The 14,879-nt window shown below is 26.6% G+C and overlaps 5 protein-coding genes across 5 annotated transcripts; 4 read left to right on the forward strand and 1 right to left on the reverse strand.

Moving 5' to 3' along the window:
• Positions 1-1,408: 1,408 nt before the first annotated feature.
• Positions 1,409-1,951, forward strand: OCT59_020982 (uncharacterized protein; the record flags this gene model as incomplete). The annotated part of the gene is made up of 1 exon (XM_025309244.2): positions 1,409-1,951. The coding sequence occupies one exon, from the start codon at positions 1,409-1,411 to the stop codon at positions 1,949-1,951; it is 543 nt and encodes a 180-aa protein (XP_025180272.2).
• Positions 1,952-2,109: 158 nt separating this feature from the next.
• OCT59_020983 (uncharacterized protein) lies at positions 2,110-2,607 on the forward strand (the record flags this gene model as incomplete). Its single annotated transcript, XM_025310646.1, has 1 exon — positions 2,110-2,607. One exon carries the CDS (start codon positions 2,110-2,112, stop codon positions 2,605-2,607), a length of 498 nt encoding a protein of 165 aa, XP_025180271.1.
• A 3,506-nt stretch (positions 2,608-6,113) lies between these two features.
• On the reverse strand, positions 6,114-7,684 carry OCT59_020984 (uncharacterized protein; the record flags this gene model as incomplete). Its single annotated transcript, XM_025310645.2, has 2 exons — positions 6,114-7,320; positions 7,428-7,684. 2 exons carry the CDS (start codon positions 7,682-7,684, stop codon positions 6,114-6,116), a joined length of 1,464 nt encoding a protein of 487 aa, XP_025180270.2.
• A 2,137-nt stretch (positions 7,685-9,821) lies between these two features.
• OCT59_020985 (uncharacterized protein) lies at positions 9,822-10,538 on the forward strand (the record flags this gene model as incomplete). The annotated part of the gene is made up of 1 exon (XM_066149539.1): positions 9,822-10,538. One exon carries the CDS (start codon positions 9,822-9,824, stop codon positions 10,536-10,538), a length of 717 nt encoding a protein of 238 aa, XP_065990434.1.
• A 57-nt stretch (positions 10,539-10,595) lies between these two features.
• Positions 10,596-11,472, forward strand: OCT59_020986 (uncharacterized protein; the record flags this gene model as incomplete). Its single annotated transcript, XM_066149540.1, has 3 exons — positions 10,596-10,835; positions 10,900-11,163; positions 11,236-11,472. The coding sequence occupies 3 exons, from the start codon at positions 10,596-10,598 to the stop codon at positions 11,470-11,472; spliced, it is 741 nt and encodes a 246-aa protein (XP_065990435.1).
• Positions 11,473-14,879: the final 3,407 nt, after the last annotated feature.

A 14,879-nucleotide genomic window follows, 5' to 3' on the forward strand; every position in this document is an offset into this window, starting at 1 on the left:
TGATTTATGAGTCATATGATTCATTTATTATTAATCATATTTAATGTAAGCCATATTTGGATAATTAACTAATGATACTGTATGACTAAAAAAAAAAATAAGTATTACAATGAAACATAACAATATAAATATTACAAAATGAATCAGCTTTTATCATTTTAATCCATTATTACAAAAAATAATAAGCTGATTTTTTAGTTTGTCATTTTTTATAAGAATAAGTCAAATTGACAAATAATTTATCAGTTCAAGTCATATCATTTTTTTGCATATTTAAGATGTCTAATTTTTCTTCCAATTTTTGCTTTTCATAAATTCTTTGCTTTTTGCTTTTGTAAATATTAACAAATTCTACAATCTACAATCTTATCTATATAACCTACAGTATATATAATATAATACTTATAATACTTTATATTTTTTTTAGAATTAGAAATACTTTATATTTTTTTTAGAATTAGAATTATATTGGATTTGATTATATTGGATTTGAAGAACTTGTTTTTTATTTAAATGAACCAAGAAAAATTTCTTACCATGGATTTTTGAAACTTAACTGAAATACTATTATTGCTTCATTGTCTCAATTAACTAATTTTCCATTAGAAAAGTTTGGATTAATCGCTTTTTGCATAATGCAAAAAAGTTATTTGATTCAAATACTTTTACTGAATTAAAGAAAAAGGTATGTTTTATTTTTATTTTGCAAAGTTGGGTAACTCTCTAATATCCATGGTGGTCACTTTTTGAGAATTACTGGTCTCGTTCGCCTGGTAACCACTCCGGGCTCTCATTCCAGGCGCCCTACTTTGTTGTTAGTAAAGTCTGCTAATTCTGGAGGAGGAACTGGCTATGTACCTTCTTTACTACTAAATAAAAATTTAGCATACATTAACAATTTGCTTTCTTATAATAGGTAATTGAAGAGTATCAACGTAAAAAAGATTTGCAAATATATTGGCAAGAAGTTATCAAAGAATATGAAGAAAGTCAGAAAATTATTAAGGAATATGAAAAAGAAAATATGATTACTACTGTTACACCTCTTCCAAAAAAGCCAATTAAATTTTCTGAAACTTTACAATCAAAAGAAAAATCTTTTTACCACTGTTAAATCACATTCTAAAACTTTACAATCAGATATATCTTTACTTTCAAAAAAAACAGGTAACCTTTCTGAAACTTCACAACTAGATTTATCTAAATTTTCATGAACTTGAAACTAAAACTTTACAATCAGATATATCTTTACTTTCAAAAAAAACAGGTAAAAGTTCTGTTAAAAATCTTTCTGAAACTTCACAACTAGATTTATCTAAATTTTCATGAACTTGAAAATGAATCTTATGCTAATTTATTTTATAAATATACTGAAAAGGATGTTAAAAATAAGGTTATAGAATATCCAATGGACCTATTTACTATAAATTCAAAATTAGAAAATAATCAATATACAAGTTTAAAAGAATTTGAAAAAGATATTCATTTAATATTTTGTAATTGTTATACATATAATGATATTAAAAGTAAAGAATATTGTTCAGGTAAAATATTAGAATCTATTTTTAATGAAAAATGGAATGAAAAAATTATTCTTTATGATAGACAAACAAGAGAACTGAAAAGAGTAAGAGATACTGATACTGATGATACTGATGATACTGATAGATCCTGGAAGAAACAATGTCAAATTTTAGAACATAATAAAAATAATTTAATATATAGACAGGTTATTAATAATGCGCTCCTTATTGCTTCAGCATATGAAAGTCTTGTTATAGGTAATAATTTTATACCTTTTATTGAAATTTTAAAGACATTTCTATTAACTAGATCAAGAATGTCTTTATCTTTAGCAAATGAATCTATACTTCAGGCAATTATTGAAAGTCTTTTACCATTAAAGACTCAACAGAATTTTTTTAAACATTTCGACAAGTTAAATTTTTAATTTAATAAAATTAATTACAATCGCTTTGACTTCCCTTTGTTTGTAATATTACTTTGTAATATTACAAATTTATTATTATAATATTTTTAGGGTTTTCAAACTTCACGGTGATCAAGTGAATCTTATTAAAATATCGTATTCCAGAGCTTTCATTAGTAATGGATGGTAAAAAGTTAAAGGGATCAGGTCGCTTTGGTTATTCAGATATTTTTGTTTTGAAAGGAATAGGTGATATTTACTATATTAGCTTAGAATTAAAATATATTCCATTAGTTGGTTTAATAAAAAATCAGAAAGTTAAATATGGTGCAAATGAGTTAGAAAACTTAGATAAAATCCTTGAAAAGGAAAATGAAGAAGATTTACTAAAAAGACCATATGCATATTGGTCTAAAGAATATAAAAGAACAAACCAGACAACTATAGGTGAAGTATTAAACAGTGGTATAAGTCAACTGGAATCATATATGAATACAATTTCAAAGGGAAGAGTTGTTGATTATTCTAGTTCAGGAATATTTGATGAACGTGTCAAAATAGTTAAATCAAATCCTAATAAATTAAAAGGATTTGTCATTTTAGTAATTGGTTTTCATTGTATTTTATGGAAACCTGTTGATGAAGTAATATCTAATTATACATATAATATAATTTAAGTATTTATATAAAAAATTGCAAGGTTTAATACTTTCAGAATAAAGATATAGTAAATAATAAGTATCTAGTATTATACAATAATTACATTTTAGTTGTATCATAATTAGATTAGTTTATAAAATATTTTTTTTTTGAAAATATTTTTAAAATATACTACTTTATTTTCAATCCAATTATTTACTTAGTTGTTAATATTAGTAATATTAGAAATTTCAAACCAATTTTCAGTAGGCTAAATTAAAATTTTGTTTACTGTATATCCATTTGTATAATATATATTTGGAATTATTTACCTATATATATTGTATACCATTTGCGCATTGTTATTTGTTATGACTACTATATAAAGTAAAATTTAGATAATAATAAATTATTACAAGTACACTAAGGATCAATTATAGGGAAATTTATAAATATCAAACTTTTATATTTAATTAGCTATCAGACTATCAATCTAAACAATCTTCAGTTAAAATCCTTTAATTACTTCTACTTCTACTATATTTAATTGTCCATTATCAGTAGGATATCACCAGAAGGTAAAATCTTTTGGTGTATAATATATCAACTTCAAATAATACATAATAAGGTTAAAATTTCAGTTAATATACCAATTTCCTTAATTAAAAATTGTATCTTAAAATTTATTTCCTTTTGCTCAAGGAGATATAGTTGCCGCTGAAATTATTATTACGGTTACGGCACGTGCCGTAATCACCGTAATTAAAAACCGTAAACCGTAATTGCCATAATGCCGTAATGCCGTAATTTAACTTGACGCCGTAATGCCGTAGTGTAATATGCCGTAAATAAATAAGACTAAACTTAATTTCAGCCGTTCGTAATGCCCGGTCAACTTTTTTATCGCGTTATATCACATGACGTTACACCAATTTCCAAAAAAGGAAATTTTGTCCCCAATAAATCAAAGAAATGGGTTACGAAAGGTTACACAAGTTTCTAAAAAAGGAGATATTTTTGCCGATCATTTGGTATTATTCAAGTCACGTGATTATAATCAATTACGGCATTTTATTACGGTTACGGCATTATTTACGACATATGCCGTAATGCCGAAATGCCGTAATTAGGGAATTTCGACGGCACCTATACAAGGAGACTTATAATAAATCGTACTTTCATTCCTTGATGAATAACATTCCTGAAAGTAAATAAAATCATTATATAAATAATTTGATTTATTTAAATTTGCAAGTATAACTAATATAATAAAGATTTAAAGATAAAATGGCAACTGACTGCTATTCTTAATAAGAAATTTCAACAATAATAATAAAAGCAGAATAGGATAGTTTTCTTCTTCCATTTTACCTCAATTAAGTTTTAAAATAATTTCCATAATCACTTATAAGGATGCTTACCAAAACTATTTTTCAAAATTTTAGTTTAGTCAAAATTCAACCTGAACTAATTTTTATAATAAAACTTAATTGCCTAAACTGTTTTTATGCTTTTCTGAAACTTAATTATAATTTAGGAAAGTTTCGGATTTACAAATTTTTTCATTAAAAATAAAGTTTTTGAGTTTCAAATTTTTAATTTTATCGTTAGATGAGTTTCAGGTAGCAACACTAATCACTTATGATCTTACAAATGCATTTGGCTTTTGTAAAAAGTTTTAATATTATCTAGATCCTTATTGGTAGTACTATAAGTGACGGAATAAAAGTATTTACTTTTGATTATTTTAGAAAGTTTAATTAGCTTTTGAAAGAGATGTAGCAGTAGTAATTTTCTGACTTTTTTCATATTCTTTAATAACTTCTTGCCAATATATTTGCAAATCTTTTTATTACCTATTATATGAAAGCAGATTGTTAATGGTATGCTAAATTTTTTATTTAGTAGTAAAAAAGGTAGAGCCTGGAGTGGTTACCAGGTGAGTAAGACCAGTAATTTATCATGATGGGTATTAGGGAGATACCTACCTTTGCAAAATAAATATAAAAACACATACCTTTTTTTAATTCAGTTGAATCAAATAATTCTTTTGCATTATGCAAAAAGTAAGTAATATTAATGAGCTAATGAAACAATAATAGTATTTTGGTTATGTTTCAAAAATTTGTGGTAAGATGAATTAATTTTCAGTTGTACTTATAATTAGTTTATTAATTTCAAAAAAATATAAAGTTCAAAAAAGTATAAAGTATTATATATATAAAGTATTATAGATTATAGATTGTAGAATTTATAAAAAATCTACAGTTTAAGTTTATTATTTTGTAATAATGGTCAAACTGATAAAAGCGTGTATTATACGTGTAATCCGTTTAAAACCAGCACTATAGCGAAATATGATGATTACAATGTAAACTCAACTTTTTTGCTTAATTTCTTATAATTTACTGCATAACACTTACCAACCATGCAAAAAACGCAAAGTAAGGTCACATCTGAAGTGCGTACAATGTAAACTCCTTTTTTACAATAGTGAGCATGCAATTTTATTAGTTTATCTTTTTTCTTAGGTATTTTTTAATTTACATATGACATGTTATTTACGAAATATAAATAAAATTTTGCAATCATTTGTCTAATTATTTCAGGTGCATTAAAAAGGTAAGGTCTAAATGACCGAAATTTCACCCCGATTTTTAATACGACAGTGCCGTCTTGGATCAGTGAAAAAAAAAACAATTTTTTTTTTAGCCTTAAAATCGGAGATAAATGATCAAAACTTAGACAGATGTGTATGTCAAGTTGAACATACAAACATACAAGCACAAGTAGGTAACTTTCACGAATTTTTTTTTAATTTACAAGAATTCTTCACACAAATATTAACAACAAATTAGACATTATTCAATAAATCTAAGAGCATTTTTAATGATAATTATAATTCTTAATTTAAATCAACATAAAGTATAATTATACGTTTAATTAAAAGAATCCGTTCATATTCAGAAATCAGAAACCCGCCTTATTTCACAATGTAAACGATGAGAAAATGATTAAAAATGTTTCTTCGTAATTTGAAATATTTCGTATTCTTCTACAGAAAATTTATTACTATTATTTCTGATCGGTTTATTATATAGAAGTAATTTCAATAAATAACAATTATCAAAGATATACAAAATAAGATCACTCTCCCTAAATGATGGACGATTAGATATGTCAAAATTTGTATTCCCTACACGACTCAAAATATGATTATCGATACTTTTATTCTTATCGAAAGAAGAATATAAAAGTTGATCATCGCATTTAATAAAATCCTTTTATTCCTTGATAAAATATTCATTCAAAATCTTTCAAGATGGACTTCTGAAAAATCATCTACCGCATCTTACTATAAGAGCTTCTTTAAAGAATGAATTTATAGAATTTCACTTGAAGGAAAAAAATTCTTATTCTTTAAATTTCATTGCAATAAAATATATGCAGGAACTTTTTTTATTTTTGCATTTTAAGATTTCCCGAGCGCTACAAGCGAATAAGCATACATTGCATGGAATTAAAAATTAAATTATTGTACAATTTATACAATTTGAAATAATTCATATTCTTCTACAGAAAATTTGTCACAACTTTCTCTGATCGGTTTTTCATAGGAAGCCTTTTTACACAAACAATTATTTAAACCCAAACCTCCGCGCAAAATAAGATCACCATCTCCAAATGATGGACCGCGATTATCATGATTAGATATGGCAAAATTTTTATCCAGTACACGACTCAAAATATGATTCTCGATACCTTGATTTTTATCAAAAGAAAATATAAAACTATCGTTGGTAGTGACATATTTATTATCAGTATTCCATTCGACTGGATTATACCCTCCAAGAATTTCGTCACTATCCTTCACTTTAATAATAGCTACGGTGCGAGCTTGATTATCGCAGTCTTTACGAAAAATTTTACCTGCAAATCCATTAATAGAACCACGAAAAATTAACTTAAATTCATATGAAGTATTAACATTTGATCTATTAATCCATCCTGAGATTAATCTAGCATGTTCTAATGTAATAATTTTTGAATTAATATTTGTAATATTGGTTGACTCAAATATCTGTGGTTCAATATTTGGAATATTACTTGTACTTGTCGACTGAGTTTCAATCTTTTCAAATGTCTGAGCTGGTTCGGATTGATCAGTTGGCTTATTATCGTAATCCAAAAAAAGTATTAACAAATCTATAAATAATTTCTCAGGTAGAATTTCTCTATAAGGAAATACATGATCTAAAAATTCTTTTGAACTAAAATTATCAAACTTAATTAAAGAAATATATTGTTGTAAGGTATTTTTTAATACACTAAAATCATCTCCAGAAAAACTTTTATGATCAGAAGGAAGTCCCGGATTTTGATCGAGTCCCCATTTAAGAACATATTTCCAAACTTGAACTTCATTCATTTTAAGGTTATCATTTTGAATAAGTGAGATTAAAATTTTTTCCGGAATTGAAGAAAAATTAAGTGAATTGAATATTTTATCTGGATTCTTTGATATAAGATCATTACAATAATTTTGAAGTTCCAATAAAGAATCATTTTCAAAACTTGTTTGATATATCATATTAAAATTTTGTTCCATCCAAGTTGAGTGCTTTTCAATCAAAAAAGATTGTAAATGATTAACTAATTCTTGAAGATCAAGTTCGCTAGCTGCAACTAAAGTTTTGATAACATCTGCTTCATCATGTCCTTCAAAAGATACCCTTCCTCCATAAATATATCTAAAATAAAAATAAAAAAAGAATAATATTTTTTTTTTAAAAAAAAAATAAGTAAAAAATTAAAATAATAAATTTGTAAAATTAATTAAATTTATTAAAATTCTTACCTTAATATTATCTGAAAAATTTCAGGTAAAATACTTTGTAATTTAATATGTGCTAAAGTTCCGTCACTTTTTTTTTTATTAGTTGATATAATTTTTCGTAAATAAGGAGATCGATAATTTAATATATTCATATGTGCGCGGAATATTTTTACGTAAGGGTCAATACCAACTTCAATTGTAATGTCATAAAATTCATCATCATCTAAAATTTCAAGTAAATTTTGTGATAACTTTGGTAAAAATTTATCATCATCCATTATTATAACCTTTTTTTTTTAAAAAAAAAGAAAAATAAAAGAAAAATAAACTTTTACTGATTAATCGTATTTATATTTATTTTGAGTGACGTGGCATTCGTGGCAGATCAAAATTTAATGATTTAGTTTTGAAGACAAGAAATTTTGACAAATGATTTTATATTACGGTGAAAAAAGAACCATTTCATAATACAAATTATAAATATGTTTAGGTTTGATCGTGATTTGTTTCTATTCAGATATTAGAGTTGAATCTTCTTTAACATGTAAAATTGCATTTTAACTGAAAGTTTGAAAGATGCAAAAAACAAAAAAAAAATTTTTTTTAAAAAAAAACTTCTTTCGTAATTAAAAACTTTTATTAATAATTACAGTAGAACAAGTGAACAACGGATATACTACCGTAGGACCCAGAAATATATATATAGGGGTCAAAAAATTTTTTTACTATGAGCTGTACGCATTTTTTCAGGGCCGGAATTATGATAATGTCAGTCGGTTACTATAATAGGAAATTAAATTTTGACTGGCATTATCAAAAATTATCTAAAAAAGGAGAGATTTTCATGATTTTTTTAGTTCAAAAATACGCAAACTCAAACCTGACCATTTTATATATATTTCAGGGTCCTACCGTAGTAATATTTGATTCTATGAAAGAATAATTTAAATGAAAGTATTTTTAATAAAACTGATGATACAGCACATATAAGATTTAATTAACATCATATACTGTAGGTCATCCAGAAAAAAATTTTTTAATCCAAACTTTAGGAAGAATGCATCACATTATTTATTTGACTTAATATATACAAATATTATTATAATAAAATAATTTTTTATGCATGATTTATTAAAAAAATTTTTTAAAAGGGAAATTTACATGCATTTTTCATCTCTTAAAACTATCGGTCAGATCATTCGTTAAATTATCTACTGATCATTTTATTTTTTCAATTTTTTCAATTTTTTTAATTCTATTTATTTAAATATTTTTTTTAAAAAAAGTTTTATTGATTATTAAATTTTTTATGTGTGATTTAAAAAAATTTGTCTAAGAAATTTTTTATCAAAAGAAAAATTATATTTTTTTAGTTTTAGAAAAAGCCATTTTTCTATCTCTTAAAATCGATCAGCCGAAATTATTCATCCGATTAATAATTTTATTTAAATATAGTTATCGGTTTGATAAGAACCGAAAAAAGTATTTGAAAAAAGAAAAAATTCCCGTTTGGCTTAATAAACGTTTATAATGGAACTATGAAAATCTACAATAGATCAATAGATCAGGCGCAGAAATATCATGTGTTTCCATGTTACACAAATTATTTTAGTTATATTCTTTTTTACATTCTTTTTTTTTCATTCTATTACGAAATTCAATATTATGTTACTATTTTTTTCGTAATGGAACTTAATAAATAATTTTACCATAATCCTACAGAAAAAATATGAAGTAATATTATGTAATATGATGTTTTGATACTTAGAAGGAGGAAAATGTAAGTAATTCCTTTTTTATATCGAATCGAAGCAAAGCGAAGGACTTTCTCTGGAGATGAAATTGTAAATTTTGGTTATCCCCTGGTTAATAATTTGGTTGGCAAAACGTCATTCCACAAAAATCACCACTGTTTCCTTTTTTGACAATCGTGTCCTTTCCTTGTCTTTGTAACGAATAATACGAATAATAATCATTTTTTTATTTTTTCATTTTTTTTTTTAAAAAAAATTTTAATATTTTTTTTAATTAAAATTTGAAAATTTTCAGTCAAACTTAGTCTCAGTTGTTTTTTTTTTTTTTTTTTGTTAAACGTATTTTTAAATTATTTTATTAGTAAATATAACGCATCATAATACATAATAATCATAACATTAATACATTGAAATTCAATACTAAAATAATAATGAATCTCTTCATAACAAAGCCAAGGTGTATCTAACCATGGCGTGGATGAACATAACCAAAGATAAAATAAACTTAGTCTCAGTTGTTACAGACTTTCAACGGTTTCCGTTTTCCTAGTTTAATTGCTGATCCTCATGTGATGGGTAGAAATTTTGTGTAACTATTGCGGGCTATGATTTATAATTAAAAACGAATACGTTCTGAATCTCGCGTTCCCCATTTTCAAAAATGTCAAAAGGACACTTTACTCCTGGAAAACTTGTTGCTATTGGTAACCTGGTGCCAGAACTTCATTATGGCCCTTTTTCACGAGATTGGTGGTATTATTCTGACTCCCAAATTCAAGATTCTAATACCTATGCTATTCCAATAAGACTCGGCTTTCAAGTTGCTTTAAAACTCAATCAAAAACACTTCATTATTAGAATAGTTCACAACTTAGAAAATCCAAATACACCAGGTTTTATTTGTGAAGGAGAAGGAATTAATAGTGGAGTTTGTTTTAGTTCTTCTGCTGCTATAAACACCATTTATGGACGCGTATTTGGTAATAAAAATAAAACAAAATATCCAGGAGCAACAATGTTAGGTTTTCATGATTCTTATATGATTCAACAAATGCTCAATGATGTGGATTTTCGTTTTTTTACAATTTGTTTATATAATATTACAATTTTTATAGCATCTATTCCAGATAATAATAATTACGAAGGGTTTGCAGCTAGTTTTATGTATAAATATAAACAAAAACAAAGTGTGATATGGCAGAAAATTGAGGGAGGATTATTTTCAATTAGTATTTTTCAAAATGGTGAAATGGTAAAACAATTTCAAGACATAACAGCTTCTTCAGTTTGGAATCAAACCCAATTATTACGAAATTGTGATGGGATCGATCTTTTTGGAATTAATCATCCACTCGTGCAGTTTAAATTTAAAGAATGATATGAAAGACTATTTTCTAAGACTTGCACTCTTGATGATTGGAATAATAAAAGAATTATGCAATACATGTTCAAATTATATCTAAAAAAACATGTACCCGGAGATGATGAACTTTGGTATCGTATTTTAAATCGTTGGTATAATCAAAAAAGTACTATTATTGAAATAAAAAGCTTTATTCATGATTTTTATAATGATAATCATGAAATTAACATGCGTGAGCTTCGGGCATGGAGAGTAATGCTTGAAGCAATTGGATGTAAAAATATTACTCCATTTGAAAGGGACGTATCTGATGTAAGTATTATTATAAGAAATATTACATTATTTATTTATTATCTAATTACAAAATATCCTATAGATGGAATTTTGGAGTCGTGCTAAGGATCCTAAAGGTGATATTGAAACAATATCCAATTTGTTTTCAAATGGATTTTTGAATACTACGCTAAATTCAACAATTAGAAATGACGAATTTGAAAATTGTAAAGACACTGCAAATGTTTTTTGGTATTCATTATGTGAAAGTCTTGATGCCAATCCTAATGGTTCAAGTGGAAAAATTCGAATTTTATCAATAGTTGCGGAGAATTTCACTTATGAAGAATTGATGAAAAATTTACAGGTATGATAAATTATAATTGTATAATAATACATACTAAATAAAAAATATGACTAAATACAAAATCTCACTTAGGTTTCGCCAAAAACAGTTCACGCTGCTCGTGAACATCATCATAAAAATGGTCCAGGTTGTAAGGCTCTTGATAAACCTATTATTGTTCGTAAACGAATGGCTGAAGTTAAAGAAAGAGAATTTGAATTATTTTTTGCTGATAAAGCAAACGTGAATATGAGTTCATATCATATTGACAAAAAAACACAATTACCCGTTGTTAACAGGTCCGTCTCAGACTCTGTCAACTATAACTAAACGTTAGGGAGTCAATAGCTATAACGTAGTTTATATCAGCAAGACACGCAAAAACACAATACGCAAAATATAACACAATCACAGTTCGTTTTTAATATAAGAGTTTATTAAATAGTTAATACAAGTTAATCCCTAACTTATACTATCTATTTTCTATCTATTTGACACACTGACACACTCACACTCTTAACTCAAGAAAAATCAAAAGATATTTATACAAAAATAAAATATAAAGAGAATAATATAACTAAAATAAATAAAATAAATATAATAAATAAAAGAAATAATAAAAATAATAAAAATAACATAAATAATATAAATAACAAAAATAATAATTGTAACGTTAATCAGATCTACAAAATTATTAGATTACATAATGATTGATCTACTAATTAATCATCTGATTTTTAAGTCACGTGATTTTTACTGCGCCATGATCTTCGTTATCAAATCTCCCTCACTAAATTTTGAGTTCCCACGAAAAATAATTAAAGTCAAAATTTTTTTTTTTTTTTTTTTCGTTTCACTTCACTTCACTCCCAACCCGCTAGTAAATGAAAAAACCGGTCATCCATGTAATACCAAAACAGTAGCCCTTAAAAGGGACACGAACCGAAGTCCATGTAAAGCTAAGGTATTAGCCTTCTCAAATGTGGCCATCAAATGATCAGGACACGGGTGACATCGATCCTGGGAAGAAATTCATCATCAATTTAAAAGAAAATCATGAATTATGGGATCGGGATGGGCTGGTAAATCATCGGAAAATTGTTGTAAGTCTTTTCTATAAATATTGAAAATCTGGTGACCTAATTAAGATTTTTCTCGTCTCCTTTCTTTTCTCGTCATCATGGTATACAAGAAATACAATAACCAGAAATCTACACCAAGAGAACGTATCAAACTAACTAAAAAGAAGAATAAATGTGTCTCTCAAAAAAACCATAATAAGCATTTTTTTGTTCGCAAGTCTAAGAAAGAAAAGGAAGAAGGAAAGGAAACGCAAAAATTATCACAAAGGGCAGTTCGAGTGGCTTCTGAATTTTTTCTTCAAAACAGGGAACTTCGTGAAGAAATAATTCAACTACGTCAAGAAGTTCAAGAACTTCAGGAGGAAGTACAAGTCCGGGAAGATTTTTCGATTATAAAATCTTCTCAAGAATCTCAGGTGCGACAAGAACTTCAACAACAAGTTCAACAACTGCAACAACAATTATCGTCACTCCAGGAGCAACTCCAAGAAGCTTCGTCACGTGACGAATTAGTTGAACAACAACAAGCTTCTCTTCCTCTTACTAATTCCGAACAGTATCAACTGGTCGCTGAGAATGAAATTATGTTGAATGATATCCAGGAACGTGACGATTTCATTCAACGGCTTAAAAATGAGAGAGTAAATGAACATCTTGCTTTTCGTCGGCAAATTTCAGCTTTGAAGGAAAATTGCAATAGGTTGCGTCGGGAAAGAAATGCTGCACACCATAGGGCTGAAGGGATGATAGTTTTGCTTAGAAATAGAGATAATTCTCGTAATCCTCCTTCTTCCATATAATTTTCTTTTCTATTATGTAATCATCTTTTATTATTTTGTTATATAATAAATATAATATATATATGATAAAAAAAATTTTTTTTTTTTTTTTTTTTTATAAAATTTTGTAAATTTTCTGGGGCATTGAGTCGCATATTCATGCTGATCATTTTTGATCAGTTTGTTCAACATAAAAACTAATTTGATTTGTCGATCGTCATTGATTTCTAATTTTGTCAATCATTCACGATTAATTTATCGATTTTAAGGATTATCATTAACTAAATTCAGCTCCACATAATAATCGAAATTCTTGTGACTTTAACTTTTTCAACATCATAAAAGTTACTGATTTTGTTCTGAATATTTGTTCTACTCCTATATTAAGAAAAATATGATAGGTTCTAATACATCCTTGATAAAAGTGTGTCGTCATTCTAGATCTAAATAAAGTTTTCTGAGCACGTGATAATATTTGATTTTCTAATAATTGTCCAAGTTTATAAGCATAAAATAAAGTGTATTGTCTCCTTTTTAGTCGTGAATATCTTTGTAATAATTGATAGTATTGGATAAATTTTTGGTCTGATGATGATTCGCCATTTACAGGATCTACAGGAAAAATTATTTCTATTGGTTCAATTTCCATTAAATCGTTGAAAATATCTACTGGAGTCATTTTGAAAATTATTTCTTATTTACTGAACGTCTAGTCTTTTTATATTATTTATAACAACCATAGGTTGCCAATTTTGTCGATCATGATATAATTTAAGTAACGTTCCATTAACTGGAGTTATTAAAACTCGTCCTTCCAAAGTTCTTAATTTGTATGATCCATTTAATAAAACTTGATGGATGTAAAATGGTCCTTTCCATTTAGGGTCTAATTTTCCAGACCATTGTTTTTCTTTAGCTGCATTAAAATAAAGAACTTTGTCTCCTATTTGGTAAGAAATATTTTTCTTTAATTTTGCGTCATGTCGATCCTTTTGTTTCTGCTGTGATTTATTGATCTGCACACGTACCTCTTCTCTGATTTGTGGTACATCATCAATTAAATGTTTGACACGTTTTAATAAAGTATCAGAATTATTACACAAATTATCATCATTATCTATTGGTAATTTTGCTGATCGTCCATATACTAAAAAGAAAGGTTCTATTTTTGTTGAAGAATTTTTACTGGTTCTATATGCAAATAAAATTGGTGCGATAAATAAATCCCATTCATCAGTATCTGTTGCAGTTTTTGCTAAAGCTTCGCATAGTGTTCTATTAAATCGTTCCACTAATCCATTTGTTTGTGGATGATAAGGAGTAGAAAAATGATGTTTAATTTGAAATCGCTGGGTAAGACTGTCGATCATTTTATTATTGAAATGAGATCCTCTATCTGATAAAATTCTTGAAGGACATCCATGTTGACAAATAATATTTTCATAAATAAAGGTAGCAACATTTTCTGCTGTAGCTTCTGATAAGGCTTTCGCTTCAGGCCATTTTGTTAAATAATCTATTGCGACTACAATATATCTATTACCTTTTTTAGAGCATGGTAAAGGTCCTACTATATCTATTCCAATTTGATAAAAAGGTTCAAAGGCAGGTATTGGGTGTAATGGTTCTGTTCTTTTATACTTTCCCCTTCTTTGACATTGATCACATGCTTGAACATACGCTCTTATATTTTCATACATTTGAGGCCAGTAATACCTGGAACGTATTTTCTCAAACATTATATCTGTAGCAAAATGTCTAGCTGTTGGATCATTATGCATCATAAAAAGAACAGGTTCTGCTTCATAGTTTCTGATTACTCTGAGTAAATTGTTTTGTTGTCTTTTGTCTATTTTGTAGATAAAGTTATTTTTGA

The sequence above is a fragment of the Rhizophagus irregularis genome, chromosome 3, assembly GCF_026210795.1.
Source record: "Rhizophagus irregularis chromosome 3, complete sequence".
Classification (NCBI taxonomy): Eukaryota; Fungi; Glomeromycota; class Glomeromycetes; order Glomerales; family Glomeraceae; genus Rhizophagus; species Rhizophagus irregularis.